The sequence below is a fragment of the Nerophis lumbriciformis genome, linkage group LG26 (assembly GCF_033978685.3).
Source record: "Nerophis lumbriciformis linkage group LG26, RoL_Nlum_v2.1, whole genome shotgun sequence".
NCBI lineage: Eukaryota > Metazoa > Chordata > Actinopteri > Syngnathiformes > Syngnathidae > Nerophis > Nerophis lumbriciformis.
In genome coordinates, this window is record NC_084573.2 from 1,157,456 (window position 1) to 1,174,480 (window position 17,025).

Sequence of the window (17,025 nt, forward strand, 5' to 3'; positions counted from 1 at the left end):
GTGTGTGTGTGTGTTTAAGTGTGTGTGTTTGACAGGCGGCGTGCTTCCAAGCCGAGGGGGCGGAGTTTGATGGTTATTGGACGCAATAGTTCCTCACGTCGCACCTCCTTTGAGCGCCGCCGCTCTGATGGCTTTGATGTCGGCCATGACGGGGGAGAGGCGGGATTGGACCTGACGTCCACGTCCACCGTTAGAACCCGGGCCGAGCGTGTGTGTGTGTGTGTGTGTGTGTGTGTAGAAATGTCATTCAGGACACGCCCCCTCCCTTCCACCCTCCGGGCGCTCTTTGAAGTCCCACAAGAACATTTTTGAGGCGGTGTTGGGAGTTCCAGAGAGAGAACCTGAATCTGCATGTGGTGGAACCGACCGGCCTTTCAAAATAAAACATATTTTGCTACAGGAAAGGGTCAGAATTTCACGTGGACCGGTTGTTGCCCACCCTCGGTGTCAGTTCTGGTCACAGGAAAGGGTCAGAACCTCACGTGGACCGGTTGTTGCCCACCCTCGGTGTCAGTTCTGGTCACAGGAAAGGGTCAGAACTTCACGTGGACCGGTTGTTGCCCACCCTCGGTGTCAGTTCTGGTCACAGGAAAGGGTCAGGACTTCACGTGGACCGGTTGTTGCCCACCCTCGGTGTCAGTTCTGGTCACAGGAAAGGGTCAGAACTTCACGTGGACCGGTTGTTGCCCACCCTCGGTGTCAGTTCTGGTCACAGGAAAGGGTCAGAACTTCACGTGGACCGGTTGTTGCCCACCCTCGGTGTCAGTTCTGGTCCAGCCGGCCGTGGTTTTGCAGTGTGGTAGCTTTATTTTGAAGGAGCCACCAGTCTGCGACCCACATTCCAGTCCAGGCGCCGGTCGGGTCCGGAATGAGAGGAGTGTTGATTGGCTGAGCTCAGACCAGCTTCATGTCTGGGCTCAGAACCAAGAGACCCACTTTTGCTAAAGGTCGTCTAATTTTACTTCCTGTCGCTGATTCACGTCTGCTCCTTTCTATTTATGGTCACATGGCCATCAGCACTTTAGGACCAGAACCTCCATGTGAGTCTAGACCACTATCATGTCCACATGTGCCTTTATTTTGAAAATGTTTTGAGTGTCGGTCGTGTCTAAATGTGGAAACGTCACAAGGTCCACGAAGTTCTGCTTTTTACGTGATTCTGATCTTTTTCAGGACATCTGCGAGGACATCTCGGACCATGTGGAGCAGATCCACGCTCTGCTGGAGACCGAGTTCTCCCTCAAGCTTCTGTCCTACTCTGTCAACATCATAGTCGACATCAGGTCAGAACCAGAACTCATCAGAACCTGCACACAGTTTTTCCAACGCTTCTGTGTGTGTGTGTGTTTCAGGACGGTCCAGCTGCTGTGGCACCAGCTGAGGGTCTCCGTTCTGGTTCTGAAGGAGAGACTCCTGCAGGGTCTGCAGGACCCAAACGGAAACTTCACCAGGCAGACGGATATCCTGCAGGCGTTCAGCCAAGACCAGCATCAGGTTCTTTAACTCCTACCTCCTTATCTTCCTCTCTAGCTTCCTACTCACTCGCCTCTTGCTCCGCAGCCTCGTCGTCTGGACGCCTTGACGGAGGTAGACGACTGCGGCAAGCTGACCATCCGCTGCAGTCAGGACTACTTGTCTCTGGACTGCGGCATCACTGCCTTTGAGCTGAGCGACTACAGCCCGGGGGAGGAGCCTGAGATCGGAGACACGTGCTTGGAGCTAGATCAGGTCCAGGATGTGGACCAGAAAGCAGATTTAGAGAAGATTGAAGAATCCAAACTAGCAAAACACGACCTGCAAAACTGTTTAGCTGAACTAAACGAGGCGGCAAAGCAGTCTCTTTCCTGTCAGAACCAAAACACAGAGCCGTCGATCCCAAAGACAGTCGATCTGGTCTCAGACCAGGTTCAGAAGACCAGAGCAGGTGCGAGAAGTGTTAGTCCAGTCACTGAGTGTAATAATCGGAGCACCCCAAATCTTATGGATCCTCCAGACCGCTCCAAGTTCTGGTTGGAGCTGGGCTCAGTTTGTCCAGAAGACAGATCTCAGTCCCCTGAGAACCTGCAGGTTTGTCCATCTTCAAATTGAGCAACAGTTAAGAAAGTTTTTGTTGTGGCAAGCTGTCCATCAGTCTCTGTCTGGTTCTTCAAGTCTTGGAGAAGTATGTTCGCTCATTGAGTTCTTTCCTGCAGGTCATGAACGGTCACAGCATTCAGAGACGCCACATGAGACCACAGACGGACCACAGGAGTTCCTTTGGAGGAGACATTGTCCCACCTCCACAAGAAGTTGCATCTGAGACATATGAACACAGCGAGGTTGACTCCGACTCCTCGCCCCCATCCCCCATGAGGGAGCAAGTCCTGTCCTCAGACTTGGAGGCAAGTGGGGAGGACTCTGACCACGGACCTTCTGGCAAGATGGCGGACTGGATGGTGAAGGGCAAAGAACATAAAGTCTGTGTTAGTTCTGAAAATAGGTTGATTGTCTTCTGGTCTTTTCTGTGGACAAATAAGATATTCTGTCTGCCTTGCAGGGGGGTTTATCAGAAACCAGTCCAGACCGAGAGCATTGGTTTGGCTCAGAGGAGGACTCTGACCACGGACCTTCTGGCAAGATGGCGGACTGGATGGTGAAGGGCAAAGAACATAAAGTCTGTGTCAGTTCTGAAAATAGGTTGATTGTCTTCTGGTCTTTTCTGTGGACAAATAAGATATTCTGTCTGCCTTGCAGGGGGGTTTATCAGAAACCAGTCCAGACCGAGAGCACTGGTTTGGCTCAGAGGAGTTCTTGGCACTTCCAGCTCAGCTCCACAAGAGCGACATGCTGGTCGTCAATCTGGAGAGTCTGGCCCACACACTGGTGAGTGGACTTGGGAGGGTGTCCCACCCTCAGACCACATCGTCTTCTGGACTAAACCCCCCTGCGTTTGTTGCAGAGGTCCGCCGACGAGGAAGTCACCCACGAGGCTTTGCAGGATGTGGACGACTGGGATCTGACGGAGCTCAGCACGGACTGGGACTCTCCTGAGAGTGCGGATGATGTTCCTTCTCTGTTACTCGTACGTCACGGCAGATTTGATCGAGCTTTGCGACGTCCGTTTTGACAAATTCTTCCCACTCGCCGCCCAAACAGAATCCAAACGGTTGCAGCCACCTGGGCCGCTATAGCCCCGCCTCCTCCAGCGACATCGCGCCTTCATTGGACGACAGCATCGAGTCCGGCCCGCTGAGCGAGCTGCAGTCCGAGGGGGAGGACGGCCGAAAGTCTGCCGACCGCCGCCTGCGACCTGGTGCGTCCCCCCTGGACAGACTCGGCGGTGCGTCTCTGGTGCGACGGCTGCTGGAGGACGTTCCCCAGGACCAAGACTCGGACGTGTGGAAGAAGATCGAGGTAAGAACACCTTAGTCCCATCCTCCGCAAGGCATTTGTGGACTTTTGTGAATCCGAAGCAAACAACACCTAGAATAGTTGGCTTAGCCTGGTCCAGACCGCCAAGACGCTAGGGTGGCCTGAAAGACCGAGGCAAACTTTGCCGGAGACAAAAGAGGACAAGTCCTAAGCCAAATCAGTCTTCCGGTTGCGGACGTGATGGATTAGAGCGTCTCTGTCGGGCCACTAATCCATCATCCCACCTGGAAAGGTCACCTTTGATTGGCAGGTGGATTATTGACCAGACCGTGGACTAATCAGTCATATCTGCCATATTGAATATGGCAACATGTCAATAGCGCTGAGGGTTTGCCGCATGCTTAATTAGACGCCGTTAGACCCGGACTCAAATCGTTACCCGCCAGACTTCTTCTCCCGGAAACCACCGTTGGACCGTCCCAGACTACAAGGGGTCGTCGCTGGGAACGCTCCACTCACGGAAATAAAATACATAATAAAAAAACGGCAGAATTTACAGAGAATTACTGTAAAGGGAAAAGTAGTACCACTCTTACTTTCAAGGTCAAATTCTGGCGACTGAGCTGACGGGTTTTTACTGTAAAATTGAAGGTCGTTTTTACAGTGAATGACTGGTAGTTTTTACAGTGAATTACTGTAAACGGAAGAGCGATATAGATGTTTTTTTTACAGTAAAATTCTGTCCACTGAGGCGCCAGGTTTTTTTTTGGAGAGATTTGATGTTGTTTTTACAGTGAATTACTGTAAACGTAATATTTTTAAAAATCTAAGGTTGTTTTTCGCAATTTTACTTTAAACTCAACAATTGCTGTTTTTACAGCGAATTACTGTAAACGGAAAAACAATATAGCTGTGGTTATTACAGTAAAATTCAGTTGATAGAGGTTTTTTTTGTGTAAAATGTAATGTTTTTACAGTGAATTACTGTAATCGGAATATTGTTCTGTCATTGCCATTTTAACATACACTGATTTTTTTTTTACAAACATTTTTTACACTGAATTTTCACACACTGATATTTTTTTTACATTAATTTTTTTTACACTGGTTTTTCATACACTGATAATTTTTTACAAAAAATATTTTTACACTGAATTTTTATACATTGATCTTTTTTACACATTTTTACACTAGTTTTTCATACACAGATTTTTTATAAAAATTTTTTTACACTGAATTTCATACACTGATTTTTTTTACAAACATTTTTTTTACACTGGTTTTTCATACATTTGTTTTTTTTACACACTTTTTTTTTACTGAATTTTGAATACTTTCACACTGAATTTTTATATGCTGAATTTTACACTGATTTTTTTACAGTCTAAAACACTGGATTTTCATACACTGATTTTTTTTTGCACAATTTAGTTTTTTACACTGAATTTTTATACACTGATTTTTTTTTTTTATAATTTTTTTTACACTGGATTTTCATACACTGATTTGTTTTACACAATTTAGTTTTTTTACACAAAATGTTTATACATCGATTTTTTTTACACTTTTTCTTACACTGATTTTATTTTACACTATTTTTATACACTGATTTTTTTTTTTGAACACATTTTTTACACTAGTTTTTCATACACTTGTTTTTTTTGCACACACATTTTTACACTGAATTTTCATACACTGATTTTTTTCACACTAACCTTTTCACACTGAGGTGTGAAAAAGGTGAAATTGTTTTACACTGATTTTTTACAATTTTTTTTTACAGTGGATTTTCATACACTGATTTGTTTTTGTTTTTACACAATTTTGTTTTTTACACATCATTTTTATACACTGATTTTTTACACATTTTTTTACTCTGAATTTTCATACACTGATTTTTTCACACTATTTCACACTGAATTTCTATAGACTGAATTTTTTTACACTGAATTTTTATACATTGATCTTTTTTACACATTTTTTAAACTGGTTTTTCACAAACAGATTTTTTATTAAAAAAAATTTACACTGAATTTCATACACTGATTTTTTTTTACACATCTTTTTACACAAGATTTTCATACAATGATTTTTTACACACTTGTTTTTTTACACTGAATTTTTATACACTGATTTTCTTTACAAACATTTTTTTACACTGGTTTTTCATACATTTGTTTTTTTTACACACTTTTTTTTTTACTGAATTTTGAATACTTTCACACTGAAATTTTATATGCTGAATTTTACACTGGATTTTCATACACTGATTTTTTTGCACAATTTAGTTTTTTACACTGAATTTTTATACACTGATTTTTTTTACAAACATTTTTTTACACTGGTTTTTCATACATTTGTTTTTTTACACACTTTTTTTTTACTGAATTTTGAATACTTTCACACTGAATTTTTATATGCTGAATTTTACACTGGATTTTCATACACTGATTTTTTTTTGCACAATTTAGTTTTTTACACTGACTTTTTATACACTGATTTTTTTTAAATAATTTTTTTTACACTGGATTTTCATACACTGATTTGTTTTACACAATTTAGTTTTTTTTACACAAAATTGTTATACATCGATTTTTTTTACACTTTTTCTTACACTGATTTTTTTTACACTATTTTTATACACTGATTTTTTTTTCAAACAAATTTTTTTACACTAGTTTTTCATACACTTGTTTTTTTTTTTGCACACACATTTTTACACTGAACTTTTATACACTGATTTTTTTCAAACTAACTTTTTCACACTGAATTTTTATACACTGATTTTTTTTAAATAATTTTTTTTACAGTGGATTTTCATACTCTGATTTGTTTTACACAATTTAGTTTTTTTACACTGACTTTTTATACATAGATTTTTTTTTTTACACATTTTCTTACACTGATTTTTTTTTACACAATTTTTATACACTGATTTTTTTTTTCAAACACATTTTTTTACACTGGTTTTTCATACACTTGTTTTTTTTGCACACACTTTTATACACTGAACTTTTATACACTGATTTTTTTCAAACTAACTTTTTCACACTGAATTTTTATACACTGATTTTTTTTAAATAATTTTTTTTACAGTGGATTTTCATACTCTGATTTGTTTTACACAATTTAGTTTTTTTACACTGACTTTTTATACATAGATTTTTTTTTTTACACATTTTCTTACACTGATTTTTTTTTACACAATTTTTATACACTGATTTTTTTTTTCAAACACATTTTTTTACACTGGTTTTTCATACACTTGTTTTTTTTGCACACACTTTTATACACTGAACTTTTATACACTGATTTTTTTCAAACTAACTTTTTCACACTGAATTTTTATATGGTGACATTTTTTTACACTGATTTTTACACATTTTTTTACAGTGGATTTTCATACACTGATTTGTTTTTTATTTACACAAGTTTGTTTTTTACACTGAATTTTTATACACTGATTTTTTTTACACATTTTTTTACTCTGAATTTTCATACATTGAATTTTTATACACCGATTTTTTTACACACATTTTTTTTTTTACACTGAATTTGTTTACACATTTTCTTTTTTTACACACAATTTCTTTACACTGAATTTGTATACACTGATTTTTTTTTACACATAATTGTAATGCGCTGCATTTTTAAAACACAGATTTTTTTTCTAAATAGTCAGCATAATTTGAAAAAATTTCGTTGCATAAATTCAGCGTAAAAAAATAAATAAAATAAGCTTGGTAATAAAAATGCAAAATAAACTCCATAAAAAAACGACAACACTGATTTTATTGTAACACAATTCTGACAAATAATCTCATTTACTGTCAAACCAAACATTCTATGGACATTTTTAAAATGCATTATCCATCAGCACACACACACACACACACACACACACACACACACACACACACACACACACACACACACACACACACACACACACACACACACACACACACACGTACGGGTGCTTCCTCTCTGTTCGCGGCTAATTAGCTGATTAGCTGCTTAATTAGCATCATGTAATGATGAGTTGCCTAATTGAGGAAGTGAGAGAAGAAGAAGACGACGACCTTCTCTCTCGCCGCAACACACACACACACACACACACACACACACACACACACACACACACACACACACACACACACACACACACTGATCGCAACACCCAGAAGCATATTTCATCTTTTTAAAAATTTCATCACATTTTCTCGCCTCTGTCCTCGGCCGGCCCGCTCGACCTGGAGGTCCCGTCTCGCGGCGCGTCTCGAGCCGCATCTGTGACCCGCGCACGTAAAAAAAGCGGCGGCCGCTTCATGAAAGTTCACGAGGCGCCGAATAAACACGCGGCTCGTCTGACGAGCTGGCGGGGAAGCAGAAGAAGCTTCTGGAAGAGTCGGCGCGCTCGGATCCCCGTCATGTGATCTCGGCCGCCGTCTGGCCGCAGCGTGAGGCGTCTGAGCGGGAGCTGCCGGCGGGGGGTGGGCGGGGCAGCGTCTGATTGGCCCAGCAGGGCGGCGTGGAGGAAAATAAAAGAATGAGACAATGAGGATTACACAAGTCAGACAAAGTCCAAAAGTAACAAAACACCTCATCGTTATCCTCAACAAGTATCCACATTGATATAGTCATGTGTCAACATCGATATTGTCATGTATCAATATTGACATCATCATGTATCAATATTAATATCATGTAATCATGTATCAGCATCTATATCGTCATGTATCAACATCGATATCATCATGTATCAACATCGATATTGTCATGTATCAATATTGACATGCATCAACATTAATATCATCATGGATCAGCATCTGTATCGTTATGTATCAACATCGATATCATCATATATCAACATCGATATCATCATGCATCAACATCGATGTCATCATGTATCAACATCGATATTGTCATGTATCAATAATGACATCATGTATCAACATTAATATCATCTTGTATCAACATCGATATTGTCATGTATCAATATTGACATCATGTATCAACGTTAATATCATCATGTATCAACATCGATATGATCATGTATCAACATCGATATTGTCATGTATCAATAATGACATCATGTATCAACATTAATATCATCTTGTATCAACATCGATATTGTCATGTATCAATATTGACATCGTGTATCAACGTTAATATCATCATGTATCAACATCGATATCATCATGCATCAACATCGATATCATCATGTATCAACATCGCTATTGTCATGTATCAATATTGACATCATCATGTAGCAACATTAATATCATCTTGTATCAACATCGATATTGTCATGTATCAATATTGACATCGTGTATCAACGTTAAAATCATTATGTATCAACATCGATATCATCATGTATCAACATCGATATCATCATGTATCAACATCGCTATTGTCATGTATCAATATTGACATCATCATGTAGCAACATTAATATCATCTTGTATCAACATCGATATTGTCATGTATCAATATTGACATCGTGTATCAACGTTAAAATCATCATGTATCAACATCGATATCATCATGTATCAATATTGACATCATCATGTAGCAACATTAATATCATCATGTATCAGCATCTATATCGTCATGTATGAGCATCTATATCGTCATGTATCAACATCGATATCATCATGTATCAACATCAATATTGTCATGTATCAATATTGACATCATGTATCAACATCAATATCATCATGTATCAACATTGATATTGTCATGTATCAATATTGACATGCATCATTAATATCATCATGGATCAGCATCTATATCGTTATGTATCAACATCGATATCATCATGTATCAACATCGAAATCTTCATGTATCAACATCGATATCATGTATCAACATCTATATTGTCATGCATCGATATTGACATCATCATGTATCAACATTGATATCGTCATGTATAAACATCGATAACATGTTTTACCACGATATAATTATGTATCACAATTGATATCATCATGCATCAACATTGATATTGTCATGTATTAACATCGATATCATCATGTATCAACAAACATATAATTATGTATCACAATTGATATCATCATGTATCAACATCGATATCATCATTTATCAACATTAATATCACAACCACACAAACTGATCGTTGTCATGTATCAACATCTATATCGTCATGTATCAACATTTATATCACAAAGACACAAACTGGTTGACATGTGTCGACATTGATATTGTCATGTATCAACATCGATATCGTTATGTATCATATCAATATCATCATGTATCAACATCGATATAATTGTTTCACAAATGATATCATCATGTATCAAAATCGATATCGTCATGTTTTAACATTGATATTGTCATGTATCAACATTGATATTGTCATGTATCAACATTGATATCGTCATGTATCAATATCGACATCATCATGTATCAACATCGATATAATTTTGTATCACAATTGCTATCGTCATGTATCAACATTGATATCATCATGTATCAACATTGATATCACAACCACACAACCTGATCGTCATCATGCATCAACATTGATGTTATCATGTATCAACATTGATATCACAACCACACAAACTGATCGTCATCATGCATCAAAATTGATATCATCATGCATCAACATCAATATCGCAACCACACAACTGATCATAATATATCAACATTGATATCACAACCACACAAATTGTTCGGAGTCATGTATCAACATCAATATCACAACCACACAAACCGGTCGTCATCATGTATCAACATCGATATCATCATGTATCAACATTGATATCACAAACAGATCGTCATCATGCATCAACATCAATATCACAAATACACAAACTGATCGATATCATGTATCAACATTGATGTCATCATGCATCAACATCAATATCGCAACCTCACAAACTGATCATCGTGTATCAACATTGATGTCATAACTACACAAACTGATCGTCTCCATGTATCAACATCAATATCACCATGTATCAACGTCGATATCAAAACCACACAAACTGATCGTCATGTATCAACATGAGCGTTAAGTTGTCTCATTTGCATAAGGCCTCCTACAAAACAAAACCATTTGGCCACTTAATCAACGTAAGGACTTAATTGAAGTTGCGACATAATCGATGTAACGACTTAATCGACTGTGACTTAATCGACGTTGCGACTTAATCAACGCAACGACTTAATCGATGTAATGACTTAATCGACGCAACAACTTAATCGACGTTGCGACTTAATCAACGTAACGACTTAATCGATGTAATGACTTAATCGACGCAACAACTTAATCGACGTTGCGACTTAATCAACGTAACAACTTAATCGATGTAATGACTTAATCGACGCAACAACTTAATCGACGTTGCGACTTAATCAATGTAATGACTTAATCGATGTAACGACTTAATTGACGTTGCGACTTAATCGATGTAATGACTTAATTGACTGTGACTTAATCGACGTTGCGACTTAATCAACGTAACGACTTAATCGATGTAATAACTTAATCGACGCAACAACTTAATCGGCAGTGCGACTTAATCGATGTAATGACTTAATCGTTGTAATGACTTAATTGACTGTGACTTAATGGACGCAACAACTTAATCCACGTTGCGACTTAATCAACGTAATGACTTAATCGACGTAACGACTTAATCGATGCAACGACTTAATCAATGTAACGACTTAATCGACTGTAACTTAATCGACGCAACAACTTAATCGACTGTGACTTAATCAACGTAATGACTTAATCGATGTAACGACTTAATCGATGTTGCGACTTGATCGATGTAACGACTTAATCGATGTTGCGACTTAATCAACGTTGCGACTTAATCGATGTTGCGACTTAATCGACTTAGCGGCTTAATCAACGTAACAACTTAATCGACGTTGCGACTTAATCGACGTTGCGACTTAATCGATGCAACAACTTAATCGACGTTGCAACTTAATCAATGTTGTGACCTAATCGACTTAGCGGCGTAATCGACGCAATAACTTAATCGACGTTGCGACTTAATCGATGTAATGACTTAATCGATGTAATGACTTAATCGATGTAACGACTTAATTGACTGTGACTTAATCGACGCAACAACTTAATTTATGTTGCGACTTAATCAACGTAATGACTTAATCGACGTAACGACTTAATCGATGTAGCGACTTAATCGACTGTGCGACTTAACGTAATGACTAAATCGATGTAACGACTTAATCAATGTTGCGACTTAATCGACGTTGCGACTTAATCAACGTAATGACTTAATCGATGTAACGACTTAATCAATGTTGCGACTTAATCAACGTTGCGACTTAATCGATGTTGCGACTTAATCGACTTAGCGGCTTAATCGACGTAGCAACTTAATCGACGTTGCGACTTAATCGATGCAACAACTTAATCGACGTTGCGACATAATCAATATTGTGACTTAATCGACTTAGCGGCGTAATCGACGCAACAACTTAATCGACATTGCGACTTAATCGATGTAATGACTTAATCGATGTAACGACTTAATTGACTGTGACTTAATCGACGCAACAACTTAATTTACGTTGCGACTTAATCAACGTAATGACTTAATCGACGTAACGACTTAATCGATGTAGCGACTTAATCGACTGTGCGACTTAACGTAATGACTTAATCGATGTAACGACTTAATCAATGTTGCGACTTAATCGACGTTGCGACTTAATCAACCTAATGACTTAATCGATGTAACGACTTAATCAATGTTGCGACTTAATCGACTGTGCGACTTAATCAACGTAATGACTTAATCGATGTAACGACTTAATCAATGTTGCGACTTAATCAACGTTGCGACTTAATCGATGTTGCGACTTAATCGACTTAGCGGCTTAATCGACGTAGCAACTTAATCGACGTTGCGACTTAATCGACGTTGCGACTTAATCGATGCAACAACTTAATCGACGTTGCGACTTAATCAATGTTGTGACTTAATCGACTTAGCGGCGTAATCGACGCAACAACTTAATCGACATTGCGACTTAATCGATGTAATGACTTAATCGATGTAACGACTTAATTGACTGTGACTTAATCGACGCAACAACTTAATCCACGTTGCGACTTAATCAACGTAATGACTTAATCGACGTAACGACCTAATCGATGTAGCGACTTAATCGACTGTGCGACTTAACGTAATGACTTAATCGATGTAACGACTTAATCAATGTTGCGACTTAATCGACGTAGCGACTTAATCAACGTAATGACTTAATCGATGTAACGACTTAATCGATGTTGCGACTTAATCAACGTTGCGACTTAATCGATGTTGCGACTTAATCGACTTAGCGGCTTAATCGACGTAACAACTTAATGGACGTTGCAACTTAATCGACGTTGCGACTTAATCGATGCAACAACTTAATCAACGTTGCGATTTAATCAATGTTGTGACCTAATCGACTTAGCGGCGTAATCGACGCAATAACTTAATCGACATTGCGACTTAATCGATGTAATGACTTAATCGATGTAATGACTTAATCGATGTAATGACTTAATTGACTGTGACTTAATCGACGCAACAACTTAATCCACGTTGCGACTTAATCAACGTAATGACTTAATCGACGTAACGACTTAATCGATGTAGCAACTTAATCGACTGTGCGACTTAATCAACGTAATGACTTAATCGACGTAACAACTTAATCGACGTTGCGACTTAATCGACGTTGCGACTTAATCGACGTTGCGACTTAATCGATGCAACAACTTAATCGACGTTGCGATTTAATCAATGTTGTGACCTAATCGACTTAGCGGCGTAATCGACGCAATAACTTAATCGACATTGCGACTTAATCGATGTAATGACTTAATCGATGTAATGACTTAATCGATGTAACGACTTAATTGACTGTGACTTAATCGACGCAACAACTTAATCCACGTTGCGACTTAATCAACGTAATGACTTAATCGACGTAACGACTTAATCGATGTAGCGACTTAATCGACTGTGCGACTTAATCAACGTAATGACTTAATCGATGTAACGACTTAATCAATGTTGCGACTTAATCGATGTTGCGACTTAATCAACGTAATGACTTAATCGATGTAACGACTTAATCGATGTTGCGACTTAATCAACGTTGCGACTTAATCGATGTTGCGACTTAATCGACTTAGCGGCTTAATCGACGTAACAACTTAATCGACGTTGCGACTTAATCGACGTTGCGACTTAATCGATGCAACAACTTAATCGACGTTGCGACTTAATCAATGTTGTGACCTAATCGACTTAGCGGCGTAATCGACGCAATAACTTAATCGACGTTGCGACTTAATCGATGTAATGACTTAATCGATGTAATGACTTAATTGATGTAACGACTTAATTGACTGTGACTTAATCGACGCAACAACTTAATCGATGTTGCGACTTAATCAACGTTGCGACTTAATCGATGTTGCGACTTAATCGACTTAGCGGCTTAATCGACGTAACAACTTAATCGACATTGCGACTTAATCAATGTTGCGACTTAATCGACGTTGCGGCTTAATCGATGCAACAACTTCATCGACGTTGCGGCTTAATCAATGTTGTGACTTAATCGACTTAGCGGCGTAATCGACGCAACACCTTAATCGAAGTTGCGACTTAATCGATGTAATGACTTAATCGATGTAATGACTTAATCGATGTAACGACTTAATTGACTGTGACTTAATCAACGCAACAACTTAATCCACGTTGCGACTTAATCAACGTAATGACTTAATCGACGTAACGACTTAATCGATGTAGCGACTTAATCGACTGTGCGACTTAATCAACGAAATGACTTAATTGATGTAACGACTTATTCAATGTTGCGACTCAATCGATGTTGCGACTTAATCAACGTAATGACTTAATCGATGTAACGACTTAATCGATGTTGCTACTTAATCAACGTTGCGACTTAATCGACGTAGCAACTTAATCGACGTTGCGACTTAATCGACGTTGCGACTTAATCGATGCAACAACTTAATCGACGTTGCGACTTAATCAATGTTGTGACTTAATCGACTTAGCGGCGTAATCGACGCAACAACTTAATCGACATTGCGACTTAATCGATGTAATGACTTAATCGATGTAACGACTTAATTGACTGTGACTTAATCGACGCAACAACTTAATCCACGTTGCGACTTAATCAACGTAATGACTTAATCGACGTAACGACTTAATCGATGTAGCGACTTAATCGACTGCGACTTAATCAACGTAATGACTTAATCGACGTAACGACTTAATCGACGTAGCGACTTAATCGACGTAGCGACTTAATCGACGTAGCGACTTAATCAACGTAATGACTTAATCGATGTAATAACTTAATCGATGTTGCGACTTAATCGACATTGCGACTTAATTGATGTTGCGACTTAATCGACTTAGCGGTTTAATCGACGTTGCAACTTAATCAATGCAACAATTTAATCGATGTTGCGACCTAATCAATGTTGCGACTTAATCGATTTAGCGGCTTAATCGATGTAATGACTTAATCGACGTTGCGACTTAATCGATTTAGCGGCTTAATCGACGCAACAACTTAATCGACGTTGCGACTTAATCGATGATGAGACTTAATCAACTTAGTGGCTTAAATTACTTAGCGGCTTAATCGAGGTTGCAACTTAATCGACGTTGCGACTTAATCAACGTTGCGACTTAATCACCGTTGCGACTTAATCGACGTTGCGACTTAATCGACTTAGCGGCTTAATCGACGTTGCAACTTAATCGACGTAACAATTTAATCGATGTTGCAACCTAATCGATGTTGCGACTTAATCAACTTAGCGGCTTAATCGACGTTGCAACTTAATCGACGTTGCGACTTAAACGATGTAACAACTTAATCGACGTGGCTGATGAATCCACGTTGCAACTTAACCAACGTTGCAACTTAATCGACGTAATAAATTAATCGACATAACGACTTAATCGACGTAGCGACTTAATCAACGTGGCGTCTTTATCGATTGAGTGAACTGATCGACGTAGCAACTTAATTAACGTTGCGACTTTATTGATGTAGTGACTAAATCTACGTAGCAATTTACCGCAGCGACTTAATTGACAAAGTGACTTAATCCACCTAATGATCTAATCCTCGGAGTGACTTATTCCTTAGACGGATTTAATGAATGTAGCGACTTAATCCTTATATGGACTTAATGAACGTAGCGACTTAATCCTTATATGGACTTAATCAACGTAGCGACTTAATCGATGTAATGACTTAATCGACGCAACAACTTAATCGACGTTGCGACTTAATCAATGTAATGACTTAATCGATGTTGCGACTTAATCAACGTAACGACTTAATCGATGTAATGACTTAATCGACGCAACAACTTAATCGACGTTGCGACTTAATCAATGTAATGACTTAATCGATGTAATGACTTAATCGATGTAACGACTTAATTGACGTTGCGACTTAATCGATGTAATGACTTAATCGACTGTGACTTAATCGACGTTGCGACTTAATCAACGTAACGACTTAATCGATGTAATGACTTAATCGATGTAACGACTTAATTGACGTTGCGACTTAATCGATGTAATGACTTAATCGACGCAACAACTTAATCGGCAGTGCTACTTAATCGATGTAATGACTTAGTCGTTGTAATGACTTAATTGACTGTGACTTAATGGACGCAACAACTTAATCCACGTTGCGACTTAATCAACGTAATGACTTAATCGACGTAACGACTTAATCGATGTAACGACTTAATCAATGTAACGACTTAATCGACTGTAACTTAATGGACGCAACAACTTAATCGACTGTGACTTAATCAACGTAATGACTTAATCGATGTAACGACTTAATCGATGTTGCGACTTGATCGATTTAGCGACTTAATCGATGTTGCGACTTAATCAACGTTGCGACTTAATCGATGTTGCGACTTAATCGACTTAGCGGCTTAATCGACGTAACAACTTAATCGACATTGCGACTTAATCAATGTTGCGACTTAATCGACGTTGCGGCTTAATCGATGCAACAACTTCATCGACGTTGCGACTTAATCAATGTTGTGACTTAATCGACTTAGCGGCGTAATCGACGCAACATCATCGAAGTTGCGACTTAATCGATGTAATGACTTAATCGATGTAATGACTTAATCGATGTAACGACTTAATTGACTGTGACTTAATCGACGCAACAACTTAATCCACGTTGCGACTTAATCAACGTAATGACTTAATCGATGTTGCGATTTAATCGATGTTGCAACTTAATCGACTTAGCGGCTTAATCGACATTGCAACTTAATCGATGCAACAATTTATTCGAAGTTGCGACTTAATCGACGTTGTGACTTAATCGATGTTGCGACTTAATCGATGTTGCAACTTAATCGACTTAGCGGCTTAATCGACATTGCAACTTAATCGATGCAACAATTTATTCGACGTTGCGACTTAATCGACGTTGTGACTTAATCGATGTTGCGACTTAATCGATGTTGCAACTTAATCGACTTAGCGGCTTAATCGACATTGCAACTTAATCGATGCAACAATTTATTCGACGTTGCGACTTAATCGACGTTGTGACTTAATCGAT

The 17,025-nt window shown here is 38.7% G+C and overlaps 1 protein-coding gene across 1 annotated transcript in view; it reads left to right on the top strand.

Moving 5' to 3' along the window:
- LOC133624080 (A-kinase anchor protein 6-like) overlaps positions 1 to 17,025 on the top strand; it is a 78,731-nt gene that overhangs the window by 19,015 nt on the left and 42,691 nt on the right. The window contains exons 3-10 of the mRNA XM_061987690.1: positions 1,174 to 1,283; positions 1,353 to 1,494; positions 1,561 to 2,067; positions 2,193 to 2,456; positions 2,537 to 2,653; positions 2,734 to 2,862; positions 2,939 to 3,061; positions 3,136 to 3,393. Coding sequence (XP_061843674.1) covers positions 1,174 to 1,283; positions 1,353 to 1,494; positions 1,561 to 2,067; positions 2,193 to 2,456; positions 2,537 to 2,653; positions 2,734 to 2,862; positions 2,939 to 3,061; positions 3,136 to 3,393 — 1,650 coding nt within the window. The remainder of the gene's footprint in view (positions 1 to 1,173; positions 1,284 to 1,352; positions 1,495 to 1,560; positions 2,068 to 2,192; positions 2,457 to 2,536; positions 2,654 to 2,733; positions 2,863 to 2,938; positions 3,062 to 3,135; positions 3,394 to 17,025) is intronic.